Source organism: Scyliorhinus torazame, chromosome 6 (genome assembly GCF_047496885.1).
Source record: "Scyliorhinus torazame isolate Kashiwa2021f chromosome 6, sScyTor2.1, whole genome shotgun sequence".
NCBI classification, from domain to species: Eukaryota; Metazoa; Chordata; class Chondrichthyes; order Carcharhiniformes; family Scyliorhinidae; genus Scyliorhinus; species Scyliorhinus torazame.
Window position 1 is genome coordinate 115,106,013 of NC_092712.1, and position 19,934 is coordinate 115,125,946.

Below are 19,934 nucleotides of genomic sequence, written 5' to 3' on the forward strand. Positions count from 1 at the left end.
TCTTTGACATTGAAAAGGACAAGGAGCAGTGTGGATCGTACCCCTGAAATTGTTATTGAATGTAGACACCAAGTTGCTGCTGAAGGTGTCGGCTCCGCGAATTGAGGAATGCGTCCCGGAGGTGATAGCCGAAGACCAAATGGGTTTTGTGAAAGGTAGACAGTTGTCGGCAAATGTGAGGAGGCTGCTTAACATAATTATGATGCCTTCAGAGGGGTAGGAGGTGGAGGTGGCAGTGGCGATGGACGTGGAGAAAGTTTTCAACTGGGTAGAGTGGGAATATCTGTGGGAGGTGCTAGGACAGTTTGGGTTTGGCAGGGGTTTGTGGACTGGATCCGGTTGCTGTACAAGGCACCGGTCGCAAGTGTGCAGATGAACCAAGCGAGTTCAGGATATTTTGGGCTGCATCGCGGGATGAGGCAGGGTTGCCCGCTTTCCCCATTGCTTTTTGTCTTGGCTTTAGAACCATTGGCAATGGCGTTTAGAGCTTCAAGGGATTGGAAAGGGCTTGTGCGGGGGGGCTTCAAGCACAGGGTTTCCTGTACACAGACAACCTGTTGTTATATTTCAGACCCAGTGGGGGTGTTATGGGGACTTTGGAGGACAATGGCCGGTTCTCTGGGTACAAGTTGATAATCTTTATTGTCACAAGTAGGCTTACATTAACACTGCAATGAAGTTACTGTGAAAAGCCCCTGGTCACCATATTCCATCACCTGTTCAGGGCACACAGAGTGAGAATTCCGAATGTCCAAATTACCCAACAGCACGTCTTTCGGGACATGTGGGAGGAAACCGGAGCACCCAGAGGAAACCCACGCAGACACTGGGAGAACGTGCAGACTCCACACAGTCAGTGACCCAAGTTGGAAATCTAACCTGGGACCCTGGCATTGTGGAGTAACAATGCTAACCACTGTACTGTGAACATGGGAACAAGCGAGGTGTTCCCAATTGAGGCTAGAGGACAGGTTAGGGGAGTTGCTGTTCAAGATTGTGGGGGCGTATTTTAGATATCTGGGCATCGAGGTGGCGCAGAATTGAGTGCAGCTGCACAAGTTAAATTTGACTCCGTTGGTGGAGCTGATGAAGGGGGACTTCACGAGGTGGCATGTGCTGCCACTGCCGTTGGCGGGATGGGTGCAGGCAATTAAGATGATGGTGCTGCCAAGGTTCCTGTACGTATTTCAGAACCTCCCGATCTTTGTCCTGAAGTTGTTCTTTAAAAAGGTAAGGCATTGATCTCTGTTTGTATGGGTGGGAAGACCCTGCGGGTCAAAAGGGCCTTTTTGAAGCTGGGGCGAGGAAGTGGGCGGGGGGGGGGTCGTTAGGGGTTGGTGTTTCCAACTATAATGAACTGCTACTGGGTGGCGAACATCGCCATGGTTACGAAATGGATAGTGGGGGAGGGGTTGGCAATGGTGCAGATGGAGGCGGCTTTTTGTAAGGGCATTGTTAACAGCGCCTCTGCCATTCTCGCCGGCCAGTTAGTCATGAGGGTGTGGAGGCAGTGGAGGCAGCATTTGGGACTAGAGGGCGCCTATGGGGAGGGGGTGGGTGTTGAATGCGAGGTTTCGGGGGTGACGGCAGGCAGGGATCGAGTGATTTGGTGACCTGTTTGTAGGGGGCAGTATTGCAAAATTGGAGGACTGGAGGAAGAGTATGAGCTGCCCAGTGCGAATGGTTTTTGGTACCTGCAGGTTCGGGATTTTGTGAAGAGTGAGGTGCCATTTTTTCCCGGGTTGCCGCCCTTGGGGTTGCAGGAGAAGGTGCTATCGAAGGGAGAGATAGGGGAGGGGAAGATGTCTGAGGTCTACAAGGAGCTGATAGATTGGGAGGGGGCACGGTGGGGGTTATAAAGCGGAAGTGGGAGCAGGAGCTGAGAGGGGAGATGAAGGCTGAGTCGTGGGCGGAGGCCCTGTGGAGGGTGAATGCATCCTCATCGGGTGAAAGGCTAATCCAGTTTAATGTACTTCATAGGGCACATATGATGGTAGCGCGGATGAGTAGGTTTTTCGAGGGGGTAGAGGATAGGTGTGGGTGGTGCGCGGGGAGGCCTGCGAATCATGTCCACATGTTCTGGGCATGTCAGAAGCTAAAGGGGTTCTGGCAGGGATTTGCGGATGTAATGTCCGAGGTGTTGGGGATGAAGGTGGTCCCGAGGCCAGAGCTATCAATATTCAGGGTGTCAGAAGATCCGGGAGTCCAGGGGGGCGAGAGAAGCCAACATTTTGGCCTTTGCCTCCTTGATAGCCCGGAGATGCATCTTAATTGGATGGAGGGACTTAGGGCCACCGAAAGTGGGGTGTGTATGGGAGTGACCTGGCAGAATTCCTGAGGCTGGAGAAAGTCAAGTTCGTCCTGAGGGGGGTCAGTTGATGGGTTCACTCGGAGGTGGAAGCCGATCATGGACTTTTTAAACGAGGATCAGCAAAAGCGGGGGTGGGGTGGGGCAGGGAAGAGGGTTAAAATGGGGACGGCAGGGCAGGAGTGGGGAGCAGGGGTGTTAGTGGGTGTTGGTTATTTAGAATGTTGTATAATTTTGCTTCTGCTTCGGTTTGAATTTTATGAAAATGCCTGAATAAAATATATATTTTTTAAATGTAGACTATGCTCGTCAATATACCATTCACCTATCATGTTTGCAAAGTTTCCAGGTACCACAGAAATATTGTTTGCTGTGAAAAAAGTCACTTGAAATTTGGACAGGAATGATAATGAGGAGGCCATAAAATGTCAATAAAATGTGTGGTTTTCTATCTAGAAGCATAGGTTACAAAAGCAAGGGGGTAAAATGGAGGTCGTACAGGCCTTGGGCCACATGTGGAGTACTATGTACACTCCAAAAACCTTTTTAAAATAAATTTGGAGTACCCAATTTTTTTCAATAAGGGGCAATTTAGCGTGGCCAATCCACCTAGCCTGCACATCTTTGGGTTGTGGGGGCAAAACCCACGCAAACACGGGGAGAATGTACAAACTCCACAGAGTGACCCAGAGCCGGGATCGAACCTGGGACCTCGGCGCCGTAAGGAAACAGAGCTAACCCACTGCGCCACCGTGCTGCCCGACACTCCATAAACTTGAACTCATCTGGAACTTTGCTGCCAATTCCCTAACTCGCACCAACTCTGTTCTCCAATCACCTTGGCGCTCAGTGGACCACATTGGCTCTGGGTCAGACAACATCTCAAATTTTAATTTCCCATGTTTAAATCCATCCATGGTTTCATCCCACCTCATCCCTGTCACCTGCTGTAGTCCAACAGCCTGAAGAAAACTCTCCCTACCTCAACTTTTTAAAAATAAATTTAGAGTACCCAATTCATTTTTTCCAATTAAGGGAGAATTTAGCATGGCCAATCCACCTACCCTGCACATCTTTGGGTTGTGGAGGCGAAACCCACGCAAACACGGGGAGAATGTACAAACTCCACACAGCCAGTGACCCAGAGCCAGGATCGAACCTGGGACTTCGGTGCCGTGAGGCTGCAGTGCTAACCATTGCGCCACCATGCTGCCCTTTCCATACCTCAACTTTTGGCTTCTAGGCAGCATGGTAGCACAGTAGTTACCACTGTGGTTTCACAGAGCCAGGGTCCCAGGTCGATTTCAGGCTTGGGTCACTCTCTGTGCAGAGTCTGCATGTTCTCCCTGTGTCTGCGTGGGTTTCCTCCGGGTGCTCCGGTTTCCTCCCACAAAGTCCCGAAAGACGTACTGTTAGGTGAATTGGACATTGTGAATTCTCCCTCTGTGTACCTGAACAGGCGCCGGAATGTGGCGACTAGGGGCCTTTCACAGTAACTTCATTGCAATGTAAGCCTACTTGTGACAATAAAGATTATTATTATTACTAATGCATCACCAATTTTCTTTGACCCACCAATGACAATATTTTTATCTGTCCAGACACTTTACTCTGTAACACCCTTGCTAAAGTCCTCCACCTCCATACATCTTTATGTACATAAGTTCATAAGATATAGGAGCAGCAGGGCGGCACGATGGCGCAGTGGGTAGCACTGCTGTCTCACGTCACCGAGGTCCCAGGTTGGATCCCGGCTCTGGGTCACTGTCCGTGTGGAGTTTGCACATTCTCCCCGTATTTGCGTGGGTTTCGCCCCCACAGCCATAGATATGCAGGGTAGGTGGATTGGACACGCTAAATTGCCCCTTAAGTGGAAAAAATGAATTGGGTATTCGAAATTAAAAAAAAAAAAGATATAGGAGCAGAATTAGGCCACCATTCGATCATGGCTGATTTTTATCCTGGCCTGAACTCCACTGTCCTGCCCATTCTCCATAACCCTTCTACCCATTACCAATTAAAAATCTGTCTAACTCCTCCTTAAATTTACTCAATGTCCCAGTATCTTGGTGCTAGGGTCAAGAATTCTCGGAGCGGGTACAGGACATTCTGGAGGGGGAGGGTGAAGAGCCAGTGGTCATGGTACACACCGGTACAAACGACATAGGTAAAAAAAGGGATGAGGTCCTAAAAGCAGAATACAGGGAGCTAGGAAGGAGGTTAAGAAATTGGACCTCGAAGGTAGTGATCTCAGGATTACTACCGGTGTCACGTGCTAGTCAGAGTAGAAATGACAGGATATATAGGATGAATACGTGGCTGAACAGATGGTGTCAGGGGGAAGGTTTCAGATTCCTGGGGCATTGGGACCGTTTTGTGAGGGCCACGAAGAATCCAGCACGTGTTTTAAGGACACAAAGTAATAACATTTATTTACAATAACATAATATATATAAATATATATATATAACAGCAGCAGCAACTTCCCTTGCTGCACACTCCTTCCTGCTGGTTCCAAACTGGCCAGCTTTATTTATACACGGAGTCTGCTAATGGTTTCTCCGCCCCCCTCATTGGGGAAGCACATACTCCCACAGGATTGTGGGATTGTCATTAGTCCCCAGCCAATGGTAAGCAGGCAGGTTATAACATCCCTCCCCCCCAAAGTCCAAGGAATCCACCGAAGACCCTGGCGAAGGAGGGCGTCGGACTCGTTTTGCCGCAGGCCGGACACCATTTGCACGCGGCGCTGGATCAGGCAGCGGGTAACGAGAAGGAGGCCGGCGCTTCCGTGATGAACGGCGTAATGGCTGTACATCCACGGCCCGTGGGCCCGAGGATTCCCCCTCTGATGCATCCTGTGTCTCCATCTCGGAGTCAGAGTCTGCTGCCTCCGTCATGTCAGCGTCTCTATCTCCATTTGGTTCTGTAACGACTAGCGCAGGCTTTGAGTGAGGCACCAGAGGAAGATTGTGAGGACTACCTTCCATTGTCTCTGGTCTCTGTGGCTGTAGCAATGAGCTCCGGGGGCGGGGAATCTTTGGAAGGGATAGTCTTCTGGACCGAACGTGGTCTACATGTTTGCGCTGGAGACGACCCTGGGCTTGCACCTGGTAAGATATAGGGCCCGTTTGGTGAAAGATTATGCCAGGAACCCACTGGGCACCACCAGCAAAATTCAAATGAACACTGGGTCACCGGGCACAAACTGCCGAATCGGCCGATGCCGAGAAAAACCCTGTCTCTGCCGTTCTTGTGTGCGGTGTACTTTTGCGCCAATGTCTGGGAAAACCATATTAAGGCGGGTGCGAAGTCTCTGGCCCATTAGGAGTTCTGCGGGAGCTACCCCAGTCACCGCATGGGGGGTGGTCCTATACGAAAACAAAAAGCGAGCCAGTCTCGTGTCCATTGATCCGGAAGACTGAGTCTTTAGGCCTCGTTTGAATGTCTGCACTGCGCGCTCTGCCAACCCATTTGAAGCCGGGTGGTAAGGGGCAGTGCGGATATGGCTTATGCTGTTCATCTTCATGAACCTCGCAAACTCCTCACTCATGAATGGAGTACCGTTATTCGTGACCAGCACCTCGGGGAGGCCATGCGTACTAAACGATAAACGCATCTTTTCAATTGTTGCGCAGGACGTTGTCCCCTGCGTCTTATGCACCTCTAGCCATTTAGACTGGGCGTTGATTAATAGAAGGAACATGGATCCTTGAAAAGGGCCTGCGAAATCTGCATGCAAGCGCGCCCAAGGCCGCCCTGCCCATTCCCAGTGATGTAGGGGCGCGGCCGGCGGAAGCTTCTGATGCTCCTGGCAAATGGAGCAGTTTTGGGCCACCTTCTCAATGTCGGTGTCGAGGCCTGGCCACCAGACATAACTCCGGGCCAACATTTTCATTTTGGTCACACCTGGATGCCCATTGTGCAAGTCTGTTAGTATCAGCTCCTGTCCTTTTTCCGGGACAATCACACGCGTCCCCCACAAGAGGATGCCGTCTTCCATGCTGAATTCTGAAAGCTTGGAGGAAAATGCCCGCAACTCGCCTGGGAGCTGTCTATGCTGCCCACCATACAGGACTATGTGCCGAACATTTGACAGGACTGGCTCCATCTGGGTGCACTCACGGATCTGTGATGCCGTGACGGGCAAGGTGTCCATAAAATTTAGGGTTGCAACCACCTCACCGGTCGTGGGGGTCGACATGGGGCCGGACGATAAAGGCAATCGGCTCAGTGCATCGGCATTCGCTATCTGCGTTCCTGGTTTGTGCTCCAGAGAATACTCGTATGCAGCAAGCAACAAAGCCCAGCGCTGGATCCGTGTGGAAGTAATGGGCGGTATTGGCTTATCCTCTCTGAAAAGTCCCAGCAGAGGCTTATGATCAGTCATGATAGTGAAATGGCGGCCATACACGTACTGGTGGAAGCGTTTCACCGCAAAAACCACTGCCAGACCCTCCTTCTCGATCTGCGCGTACTTTTTCTCCGCTGCAGTCAATGTGCGGGAGGCGAAAGCTATCGGCCGCTCAGCCCCGTTCTCCATCTTGTGGGACAGGACAGCCCCAATACCATACGGGGATGCATCACATGTGACGAGCAAAGGCTTTCCAGGATCATAGTGGGTTAGTAACCCAGACGACGATAATTGTTGCTTTACCCGCCGGAAAGCGATTTCTTGCGGCTGACCCCAAACCCAGGTGTGATTTTTCTTTAGCAGAAGGTGCAACGGGGCCAGCATAGTTGCCAGATTGGGGAGGAACTTCCCGTAATAGTTTACGAGACCGAGAAAAGAACGAAGATGCGAAGTGTCAATTGGGGCGGGAGCCTGTTGAATCGCGCGCACCTTCTCTGCGACGGGGTGCAAACCTTCTCGGTCCACCTAATAACCTACTTCCTTTGCCTGAAATACGCACTTTGTGCGACGTAAACAGACTCCAGCCTCCGAAAAGTGTCTAAGGATAGCCTCCAGATTTTCCAAATGTTCCTGCTCCGACGTCCCTGTAATCAAAACATCATCTAAGTAGCCAGCGACACGTGGTAAATCTCTCAAAATGCCCACCATAACACATTGAAAAATAGTGCAGGCAGAGGATACTCCAAAGGGCAACCTTGAAATTCATAAAGGCCCCGGTGTGTATTAATCGTTACATATGGTCGGGAGGCAGGGTCCAGCTCCAACTGTAGGTAGGCATGACTCATATCTAATTTTGTGAACGAGAGTCCGCCTGCAAGCTTCGCATAGAGATCCTCTATGCGAGGCATTGGATATCGGTCGAGTCGGGAAGCCGTATTCACTGTAAGTTTATAGTCGCCACACAAGCGAACTGTGGCATCTGGCTTCATTACAGGTACAATTGGTGCTGCCCAGTTTGCGAAACGGATGGGCCTGATAATACCCAAACTCTCCAAACGAGTGAGCTCCCCTTCTATATCTCGAGCAAGGCGTAAGGCACCGGGCGCGCCCGGAAATAGCGCGGCGTGGCTCCTGGTTCGACTTGGATATGGGCTACAGCCCCTTTTATTTTCCCCAAACCGGGCTGGAATACATCTGGGTATCGTCCTAGCACCTCAGTCAACCCTCCAGAAACTGTTTGGAGGATGTGCTGCCATTGCAACCGCAAATGGCGCAACCAGTCCCGACCCAACAGGCTGGGCTCATGGCCACGCACCACGATAAGTGGGGAAACGCCCCTCCTGGCGTCCATAAACAACAGGGGTCATTGTAGTTCCTGCAATGTCTAGTGGTTCCCCCGTGTAGGTGGCCAACCTGGCCTGTGAGTCGGTTAATGTAAGGGTCTGTATACCCTGCTTGATACGGTAGAATGTCCTCTGGGCGATCACTGAGACCGCTGCGCCAGTGTCCAACTCCATCTCAAGCGGGTGACCATTGATCCGTACTGTCACCATAATGGGGGCCACCCGGGGAGCTGCCACACAATGCAGCTGCAGGCAGTCGTCCTCCATCTCCACGTCCTCAAGAGTAGTTGCCGCAGGTTCATCCACATGGAAGGTACGGCCCCTGGGCTGGTCTCAATTTCGGTCGGAACGACAGCGCCTCTGGCGCCCCCAGGACCGGCGTCCGCGACGGGGTCGGTGCCTACAAGTCTGACACGGACATGGCTCCTCATCCATTGGTTCTGGAGAAGGCTCCCTTCGGGGAGGAATGTCCGACAGCCACTGGCGTCGATCCGGATGTCGCCTCGCCCAAGGTACCGCAGGAGTGCGGGGGGATGTTTTTGGACGGAAGGGGTTGCGCCCCAAGGCATGCACCTCCATTCTCTGTAGCTCCTACACTCCTCGTTCTGCGCTCTCTCGGGACAATACTATTTGAATGGCCTGTTGAAAAGTCAATGTTGGCTCAGCTAACAACTTTCTCTGGGTGGCCGCATTGTTAATACCGCAAACCAAACGGTCGCGTAGCATTTCTGACAAGGTCTCACCATAGTCACAGTACTCCGCAATCCTGCGTAGCCTGGATAGAAAATCGGCAAGGGATTCTCCAGGGGTCCTCTCAGCGGTATTAAACCGGTAACGCTGGACTATCGTGGACGGGGTTGGGTTAAAATGTTGCCCCACTAAATTCACAAGTTCATCAAACGTTTTGGTGTCCGGCGCAGCTGGGTACGTAAGGCTCCTAATCACCCCAAACGTATGCGGGCCGCAGGCGGTGAGCAATATGACCACCTGGCGCTCGTTTTCGGTGATATTGTTTGCCCGGAAATAGTAACGCATCCGTTGTGCGTACTGGTTCCAGCTTTCCAGCGCAGCATCAAAGACATCCAAACGTCTGCACAGAGGCATGGTATAATAGAAAACAACTTCCAACCTGTATCCAACAAAAATCCAGGGAGGTGGCTTCAGCAGTGTAGACAGCTATTCACTTTAACCCTCATTGCCAGTTTTGTGAGGGCCACGAAGAATCCAGCACAAGTTTTAAGGATACAAGGTAATAACATTTATTTATAATAATATATATATATATATATATAGACGACAGCAGCAGCAGCAACCTCCCTTGCTGCACACTCCTTCCTTCTGGTTCCAAACTGGCCAGCTTTATTTATACATGGAGTTTACTAATGGTTTCTCCAGCCCCCCTCATTGGGGAAGCTCACACTCCCACAGGATTGTGGGATTGTCATTAGTCCCCAGCCAATGGTAAGCAGGCAGGTTATAACAGACCGGTTCTGGGGGAGGTGGGATCTATACAAACTGGATGGGTTACACCTGGGCAGGACTGGAACTGATGTCATAGGGGGGCTATTTGCTAGAGCGGTTGGGGAGGGTTTAAACTAATATGCCAGGGGGATGCAACCCTACGCAAGGAGTCAGAGAAAGAGGGCGCAAGGACAAAAACAAAAGGTAGAAAAGTGATAGGAGGAGAAACCGAAGGCAAAATTCAAACAGGGCAATAGAGAAAAATGTTGGGAGCAAGACAAACAAAGTGAAGAAGACAAACTTAAAGGCTCTGTACCTTAATGCATGGAGCATTTGCAATAAAGTGGATGAACTAATCGCGCAGATAGATATAAATGGGTACGATATAATTGGGATTACGGAGACATGGCTGCAGGGTGATCAGGGATGGGAACTGAATGTCCCAGGGTTTTCAGTATTTAGGAAGGACAGGCATAAAAGAAAAGATGGTGGCGTGGCACTGTTGGTTAAAGAGGAAATTAAGGGGCAGCACAGTGGCGCAGTGGGTTAACCCTGCTGCCTCACGGCGCTGAGGTCCCAGGTTCGATCCCGGCTCTGGGTCACTGTCCCTGTGGAGTTTGCACATTCTCCCCGTGTTTGCGTGGGTTTCACCCCCACAACACAAAGATGTGCAGGCTAGGTGGATTGGCCACGCTAAATTGCCCCTTAATTGGAAAAGATGAATTGGGTACTCTAAATTTATTTTTTAAAAAGAGGAAATTAACACAGTAGTGAGAAAGGATATTAGTTCTGACAATGTGGAACCTGTATGGGTAGAGTTGAGAAATACCAAGAGGCAAAAAACATTAGTGGGTGTCATATATAGACCCCCAAACTGCAGTGGTGAGGTTGGGAATGGCATTAAACATGAAATTAGAGATGCATGTAATAAAGGAATATCGGTGATCATGGATGATTTTAATCCTCACATAGATTGGGCAAATGAAATTAGCCACAATGCAATAGAGGAGGAATTCCTGGAGTGTTTTATTTTTTTTCATTTTAAAAATAAATTTAGAGTACCCAATTATTTTTTCCCCCAATTAAGGGGCAATTTAGCAGAGCCAATCCATCTAACTTGCACATCTTTGGGTTGTGGGGGTGAAACCCATGCAGACATGGGGAGAATGTGCAAACTCCACACGGACACTGACCCAGGGCCGGGATTCTAACCCAGGTCCTCAGCGCCGCAGTCCCAGTGCTAACCAGTGCGCCACATGCCACCCTTTGGGATGGTTCTTTTGACTAATATGTGGAGGAACCAACTAGAGAGCAGGCCATTTTGGACTGGGTACTGTGTAATGAGAAATGGAATCATTGCCAATCTGGCTGTACGAGAGCCCTTGGGGATGAGTGACCATAACATGGTAGAACTTTTTATCAAAATGGAGAATGAAGTAGTTGATTCGGAGACTATGGTGCTGAATCTTAATAAAGGGAACTATGAAGATATGAGGCGTGAGTTGGCATTGATAGATTGGGAGAGTTACTTAAAGGGATGACAGTGGATAGACAATGGCAAACATTCAAGGAACGCATGGGGCAACTACAGCAACTGTTCATTCCTGTCTGGCACAAAAGCAAAGGGAGTAAGAGGGCCAATCCATGGCTTATAAAGGAAATTAGAAATAGTATCTGATCTAAAGAAGAAGCATACAGATTGGCCAAGAAAAATAATAGGTCTGAGGATTGGGAGCAGTTTAGAATTCAGCAAAGAAGGACAGCACGGTAGCACAAGTGGATATCACTGTGGCTTCACAGCGCCAGGGTCCCAGGTTCGATTCCCCGCTGGGTCACTGTCTGTGCGGAGTTTGCACGTTCTCCCCGTGTCTGCGTGGGTTTCCTCCGGGTGCTCTGGTTTCCTCCCACAGTCCAAAGACATGCAGGTTAGGTGGGTTGACCATGATAAATTGCCCTGGAAATAGTGGATGCATTGGTGGACATCGTCTGGGATTCTATAGACTCTGCAACTGTCCCTGCAGATTAGAGGGTAACTTACGTCACTCCAGTATTCAAAAACAGAGGTAGAGAGAAAGCAGAGAATTATAGACCAGTAAGCCTAACATCGATAGTGGGGAAACTGCTTGAATCCATTATCAAGGACTTTTTATAGCGGAACATTTAGAAAACAGTGGCAGGATCAGTCAGAGTCAGCATGGATTTCTGAAGGGAAAATCATGCTTGACAAATCTGTTGGAATTCTTTGAAGATGTAACCAGTACAGTTGACAAGGGGGAGCCAGTCGAGGTGGTACTTTTCTTTGTTCTTTGAAGTGTAGAAGATTGTAGTTTAGTCGTGCAGCATGGTCGGCACGGGCTTGGAGGGCCGAAGGGCCTGTTCCTGTGCTGTACTTTTCTTTGTTCTTTGGTATATTTGGACTTTCAGAAGGCGTTTGACAATGTCCGCATAAGAGATCATTGTGCAAAATTAAAACGCATGGGATTGAGGGAAATGTTTTGAGGTGGATAGAAAACTGGTTGGCAGAGAGAAAACAAAGAGTAGGGATTAATGGGTTCTTTTCAAATTGGCAGATAGTAACTAGTGGGGTACCACAGGGATCGGTGCTGGGACCCCAGCTAGTCACAATATATATTAGTGATTTGGATGAGGGAACAAAATGTAACATCTCAAAGTTTGCAGATGATACCAAGTTGGGTGGAAGGGTGAACTGTGACGAAGGTGCAGGGATCCTACAGCATGATCTGGACAGGTTGGGGAAGTGGGCAAATCAATGGAAGATGCAGTATAATTTGGATAAGTGTGAGGTTTTTCACTTTGGAAGCAAAAACAGGAAGGCAGATTACTACCTGAATGGTTGTAAATTGGGAGAGGGAGTGTTCAGCGGAACCTGGGTGTCCTTGTACACCAGTCGCTGAAGGTAAGCATGCAGGTGCAGCGGACGGTAAAGAAGGCTAATGGTATGTTGGCCTTCATTGCGAGAGGTTTTGAATATTGAAGCAGGGTATGTGTTGCTGCAATTGTACAGTGCCTTGGTGAGGCCACACTTGGAGTATTGTGCGCAGTTTTGGTCTCCTTCTCTGAGGAAGGATTTTCTTGCTCTCGAGGAAGTGCAGTGAAGGTTAATCAGACTGATTCCAGGGATGACGGGACTGTCATATGAGGAGAGATTGACTAGGTTGGGATTGTTCTCGCTGGAGTTCAGGAGAATGAGGGAGGGATCTCATTATAAAATTTTAACGGGACTAGACAGGGGAGATGCAGGGAAGATGTTACCAATGATGGGTGTGTCCAAACCAGGGGTCACAGTCTGAGGATTCAGGGTAAACCATTTCAGACAGATATAAGGAGACATTTCTTCACCCAGAGAGTGGTGAGCCTGTGCAATTCATTACCACAGGGAGTAGTTGATGCTAAAACATTGAATATATATTCAAGAGATGGCTAGATATAGCACTTGGGGAGAATGGGATCAAAGACTTTGGGGAGAAAGCAGGATTGGGCTATTGAGTTGGATGATCAGCCATGATCGTGATGAATGACGGAGCAGGCTTGAAGGGCCAAAAGGCCTCCTCCTGCTCCTATCGTCTATGTATGTATCCACTGAACTCTGGGATAGCGAATTCCACAGATTCACAACCCTTTGGGAGAAGTAGTTTCTCCACAAATCTGTTTTAAATTTGGTACCTCTTATCCTAAGACTTGTTTTAGAATGCACCACAAGAGGCAGCATCGCTCCACGTCTACTTTATCCATACCTTTTATCATATTGTATACCTCCATTTGATCTCCCTTCATTATTCTAAACTCTATAAGAGTATAGGCCTAAACTGTTCAATCTCTCTTCATACGACAAACCCCTCATCTCTGGAATCAATCCAGTGAACCTCCTCTGAACTGGCACCAATGCCACTACATCTTTTCTCAAATAAAGGAACTTGGTGTCACACTTTGTCTGATAGCAATCCTGTGAAATATATTGAAACGTTTTACTGCATGAAAAGTGTTATGTATGTGTGGGTGTGTATATGTGTATGTGCATAGTTGTAAGCCTATAGTGGTTTTTGTGACATATTAGGAATCCATCAAGTGATAAAAAGTAAAAACAATGGGGAAGTGTAACATTGATTCATTAGATGCTGGTGGATGATGAGTTACAATTACAAAAGAGAGACTTGAGAACTTAATCTTTTCAAGTCAGTGCTTCTTTTAACTAAAGTCAACAATGTTCAGGGTTAACTTTGAATCTAAACCCTAAAACTTAGACTCGCCCTGAATCTAAACCAAAACTTAGCTCCAGACCAAATCTAAACCTCACCCAAATTTGAAACTACAACCTTCCTCGAACCCTGATCTTAAATCTAACCCAATTTCTGACCTTTGATCTTAAGTCATGTTTCCGATAGAAAGGTCAGCTGATTACCAATACTGAAACTGAGGAAAAGAAAGAAAATAAAGACTTGCGTTCAATGCATCCACTGAGTTTTTAAAAAACTATGTGTGCCTTTAAATTTTCTTTTTGTGGCCAGGCACACACAGCAACTTTAAGCAGTCAGCTTGTGTGAGGCCTGAGTGGGTACATTTGGTTTGCTGCACTTGGCTATGTGGCTGTGGAGCTCAGAAGGAACATATCCCTGCATTTATATAGCACCTCTCACAACCACAGGATGTCCCAAAGCACTTTACAGTCAATGTAACACCTTTAAAATGTAGTCACTGTTGGAATGTAGAAAATGCAGCAGTCAGTTTGTGCACAGAAATGTGATAATGACCAATCCATCTGTTTTTTCCTGATGTTGAATGAGGGATAACTAATGGCCAGAACATCAGGAAAACCTTCTATGCTCTTCTTCAAAATAATGCTGTGGGGATATTAACATTCACCTGAGGCTGGCCCGATGGCGGATTCTGCTGAGTTAGAGGCAGGCGACATCATCTAGCGCTGCCGCGTAGCTAGGTGACTCGATAGAGTTTTTTGAGAAGGTCAAGCTCACTGTGAGGGGGACGATCAGCGGGTTCTATCGTAGATGGCGGCCGTTCATGTTCCACTTTAAGGATCTGATCCCTGTTAACTGTTGGGGGGCAGCAGTTGGCTATGTTCTTTTGTTTAGGAAAAGTTGCTATAGTTATTGTTAGGAGCTTTTTTCTATTGTTGACACAACTTTTATTGTTGTTTTGATTTGTATAAAATGTTAAAAGTTTAATCAAAATATATATATTTTTTAATTCACCTGGGGCCTCAGTTTGATGTTTCCCCAGACGTAAAGCACCTTTGACATTGCGCACTGCACAGGCGTGCCAGCTTTGATTTATGTGCTGATATTCTGGAGTGGACTATGAACCCACAATCGTCTGACTCACATGCAAGAGTATTACCCACTGAACCATGGCTGACACAAATGTGGAAAAAGCCAGCTCAAAGAAATATATTGATGTAAATGAAACAACGTGTAAGGATGTCCTTGTGTTTTGTCTGGTGATCCTGTCTGCAAGTGGTGTACAGGGATATTATGGTACATACTTATGGCATCTAGACATACTTTGAGCTGTTTTTTCCCTCAGCTTTGAATCAACAATCAACCAATCCCATCAGCGCACACCTGAAAATACATGGTTACTATTATGTATGTTTTGGGGGCAGCACGGTGGCACAGTGGTTAGCACTGTGCCGAGGACCTGGGTCGATCCCAGCCCCGGGTTACTGTCCATGTTGAGTTTGCAGATTCTCCCTGTGTCTGTGTGGGTCTCACCCCCACAACCCAAAAAGATGTGCAGGGTAAGTGAATTGGCTACGCCAAATTTCCCTTAATTACATAGAACATACAGTGCAGAAGGAGGCCATTCGGCCCATCAAGTCTGCACCGACCCACTTAAGCTATCACTTCCGCCCTATCCCGCAACCCAATAGCCCTTACAACCCTTTTGGTCACTAAGGGCAATTTATCATGGCTAATCCACCTAACCTGCACGTCTTTGGACTGTGGGAGGAAACCGGAGCACCTGGAGGAAACCCATGCAGACACGGGGAGAACGTGCAGACTCCGCACAGACAGTGACCCAGCGGGGAATCGAACTTGGGACCCTGGCGCTGTGAAGCCACAGTGCTAACCACTTGTGCTACCGTGCTGCCCTAAATTGGGTACTCTAAATTTATTTTAAAGGACTATTATGCATGTTTTGTATGCAAACCTAATGCCAGCAAGCTACTTGATTGCAATGACCATCGCAACTAAATTAAATCCAGACACACTTCCTGCAGGGGTACCTCGGGAGGGATAGATATTCTCTGTTTATTTATGTGTCAATTTGTCTCCAGAGTATTTTCATCAGCTGAATGAATTGGCTTCAGTTGGTTTTCTGGTGCAGATATGTCTACCAGCAGTGATCTCCCTTGGTTCAATGGCAGCAGCAGGGGATGGCACGGAAATTGGACAGGTTTCCCAGGCCCCACATTTCTGCCATCAATAATATGCAATATTGGACCACAGTCTAACCTCCTATGGAGGGGGGAGAGAAAGATTAAGGACTGAGTATGAGTGGAATTAACCATCAGTCTCCAGGGTTTCCTTTGATTATCTGCTGCTATGTCTTGTGTGAGAAGCTTGTGAAGGAAAATCCAGCCAAATATCTTTCATAATGAATGTTGCTGCAGAGTTGCTGTTATCAAACAGTTTCATAACTATATGGGGAACATGTAATTCGTAAGGCAGCACAACTTCTGTAACTACATTAATTTTGATTAACATTATATAGGTGGTATTACAGCTATCTGACACATTGAAATCTCTGTCAATAAAAAATAAACTTACCAATAAAGAAACATGCAGATTATTCCTATGGTGATTAACAACTGAACCATTAACGTGAGATAGACTTTCCTAATGAAAGCTGTGAAAAGATTAAAAGATAACATATGTATTAGCCTTTGTCAGAAAGAATCAAAGTTCTAACAAAACATTACTTTTTTCAAGTTGTTCAATTTTCCTTTAGACCTCACAGTTCTCTGTGTCGTAGATCCTTCTTGACTTTCTGCAACCATGGACATGATCGACCTGCCTCAACCTTCTCTAGCACCTCTCCTTCATTGTCCAGTTTAGTGGCTCATCTGATCATAGCAAGAGCTTCTCCAGTAATAGCTTCTCTTCTCTCCTCTATACTGTGAGTCTTAGACTCCCTTGGCAACATCTGCATTTGCAAGTCTGGAGTCCACTTCTCCACAGAAGCTGATGAAACTCAGCTCCATCTTTCTCTCACCTCCTTGACCTCTTATCAGCCCTGTGCTGTCAGACTGACGTCCAGTCAAACTATTTTCTCCAATTAAACTTTGAGAAGTTCGAAACATTTTCTTTGGATCCTGTTACAAATTTCATGCTCTTGCCAACAATTCCATCCTCTCCCTGAGTACTGTTTCAGGCTGAACTAGACCATTTCTATTGGGTGGCACGGTAGCACAGTGGTTATCACTGTTGCTTCACAGCACCAGGGTCCCGGGTTCGATTCCCGGCTTGGGTCACTGTCTGTGCGGAGTCTGCATGTTCTTGCTGTGTCTGTGTGGGTTTCCTCCGGGTGCTCCGGTTTCCTCCCACAAGTCCCGAAAGACGTGCGGTTAGATAATTTGGACATTCTGAATTCTCCCTCTGTGTACCCAAATAGGCAACGGAATGTGGCGACTAGGGGCATTTCATGGTAACTTCATTGCAGTGTTAATGTAAGCCTACTTGTGACAAAAATGATTATTATTATTCGATCCTCCCCATAATCTTTGATTTCTTAACCCCCCCCTTTATGTAAATTTTTCCACTTCTGCCCCGAGTTCAATTCATCTGCCACTAAGATGCTCACCTATGTCTTTGTCACTTCCAGATTCAACTATTCCAATATTTCTATTCCCTATCTCGCAACTTGCAGCCTTTATGAACTTCAATTCATCCAAAATCTGCCACTTGTATCCTATCCTACACCAGGTCCTGCTGATCCATCACTGCTGTTCTTGATCACTGTGGTGATGTGCCTCCTTTAAGGGGCGTGCCCACATGGTCCATGTGACAGGCTCTGGGCCTATTGTGCTGGAGGATACGAACCCTGACCAATGAGGGATCAGCGTGGGTCCTGGAGTTCTGGTCAGAGTGAACCCAGCAGCCACAATGTTAACACTTACGTTAGAGATTCTGTGAGTGTACCTAAATTACACTTGTTGATTGCTAATAAATACTTTGTTCTTTTTTATGCTATACTGTCTACCATGTATTGCTTTGAGCCGCCACATTGGTAATGAGTATAGCTGGATCGATTTGGTTTGCTAGTGTCACACGGGAGGGTTTAAACTAGTATGGCAGGGGGGTGGGCACGGGAGCAATAGGGCAGAAGGTGAGAGCATTGAGGGAGAACTAGGGAATAGGGACAGTGGGGCTCTGAGGCAGAGCAGACAGGGAGAAGTTGCTGAACACAGCGGGTCTGGTGGCCTGAAGTGCATATGTTTTAATGCAAGAAGTATTACGGGTAAAGCAGATGAACTTAGAGCTTGGATTAGTACTTGGAACTATGATGTTGTAGCCACGACAGAGACCTGGTTGAGGGAAGGGCAGGATTGGCAGCTAAACGTTCTAGGATTTAGATGTTTCAGGCGGGATAGAGGGGGATGTAAAAGGGGAGGCGGAGTTGCGCTACTGGTTCGGGAGAATATCACAGCTGTACTGCGGGAGGACACCTCAGACGGCAGTGAGGCTATATGGGTAGAGATCAGGAATAAGAAGGGTGCAGTCACAATGTTGGGGGTTTACTACAGGCCTCCCAACAGCCAGCGGGAGATAGAGGAGCAGATAGGTAGACAGATTTTGGAAAAGAGTAAAAACAACAGGGTTGTGGTGATGGGAGACTTCAACTTCCCCAATATTGACTGGGAATCACTTAGTGCCAGGGGCTTAGACGGGGCGGAGTTTGTAAGGAGCATCCAAGAGGGCTTCTTAAAACAATATGTAGACAGTCCAACTAGGGAAGGGGCGGTACTGGACCTGGTATTGGGGAATGAGCCCGGACAGATGGTAGATGTTTCAGTAGGGGAGCATTTTGGTAACAGTGACCACAATTCAGTAAGTTTTAAAGTACTGGTGGACAAGGATAAGAGTGGTCCTAGGATGAATGTGCTAAATTGGGGAAGGCTAATTATAACAATATTAGGCGGGAACTGAAGAACATAGATTGGGGGCGGATATTTGAGGGCAAATCAACATCTGACATGTGGGAGGCTTTCAAGTGTCAGTTTGGCAAATAGAGTTAAGGAAAATCCCAAGGCTATTTCCCCTTACATAAAAAGCAAGAGGGCAGCCAGGGAAAGGGTTGGCCCACTGAAGGATAGGCAAGGGAATCTATGTGTGGAGCCAGAGGAAATGGGTGAGGTACTAAATGAATACTTTGCATCAGTATTCACCAAAGAGAAGAAATTGGTAGATGTTGAGTCTGGAGAAGGGTGTGTAGATAGCCTGGGTCACATTGAGATCCAAAAAGACGAGGTGTTGGGTGTCTTAAAAAATATTAAGGTAGATAAGTCCCCAGGGCCTGATGGGATCTACCCCAGAATACTGAAGGAGGCTGGAGAGGAAATTGCTGAGGCCTTGACAGAAATCTTTGGATCCTCACTGTCTTCAGGGGATGTCCCGGAGGGCTGGAGAATAGCCAAAGTTGTTCCTCTGTTTAAGAAGGGTAGCAAGGATAATCCAGGGAACTACAGGCCGGTGAGCCTTACTTCAGTGGTAGGGAAATTACTGGAGAGAATTCTTCGAGACAAGATCTACTCCCATTTGGAAGCAAATGGACATATTAGTGAGAGGCCGCATGGTTTTGTGAAGGGGAGGTCGTGTCTCACTAATTTGATAGAGTTTTTCGAGGAGGTCACTAAGATGATTGATGCAGGTAGGGCAGTGGATGTTGTCTATATGGACTTCAGTAAGGCCTTTGACAAGGTCCATCATGGTAGACTAGTATAAAAGGTGAAGTCACACGGGATCAGGGGTGAGCTGGCAAGGTGGATACAGAACTGGCTAGGTCATAAAAGGCAGAGAGTAGCAATGGAAGGATGCTTTTCTAATTAGAGGGCTGTGACCAGTGGTGTTCCACAGGGATCAGTGCTGGGACCTTTGCTGTTCGTAGTATATATAAATGATTTGGAGGAAAATGTAACTGGTCTGATTAGTAAGTTTGCAGACGACACAAAGGTTGGTGGAATTGCGGATAGCGATGAGGACTGTCAGAGGATACAGCAGGATTTAGATTGTTTGGAGACTTGGGCAGAGAGATGGCAGATGGAGTTTAATCCGGACAAATGTGAGGTAATGCATTTTGGAAGGTCTAATGCAGGTAGGGAATATACAGTGAATGGTAGAACCCTCAAGAATATTGAAAGTCAAAGAGATCTAGGAGTACAGGTCCACAGGTCACTGAAAGGGGCAACACAGGTGGAGAAGGTAGTCAAGAA

The 19,934-nt window shown here is 47.6% G+C and overlaps 1 protein-coding gene across 1 annotated transcript in view; it reads right to left on the reverse strand.

Moving 5' to 3' along the window:
- Positions 1 to 19,934, reverse strand: part of LOC140424968 (protein lifeguard 1-like) — an 82,295-nt gene that overhangs the window by 49,594 nt on the left and 12,767 nt on the right. Inside the window, exon 3 of the mRNA XM_072508702.1 lies at positions 16,273 to 16,351. Within this exon, the coding sequence (XP_072364803.1) occupies positions 16,273 to 16,351 (79 nt within the window). The remainder of the gene's footprint in view (positions 1 to 16,272; positions 16,352 to 19,934) is intronic.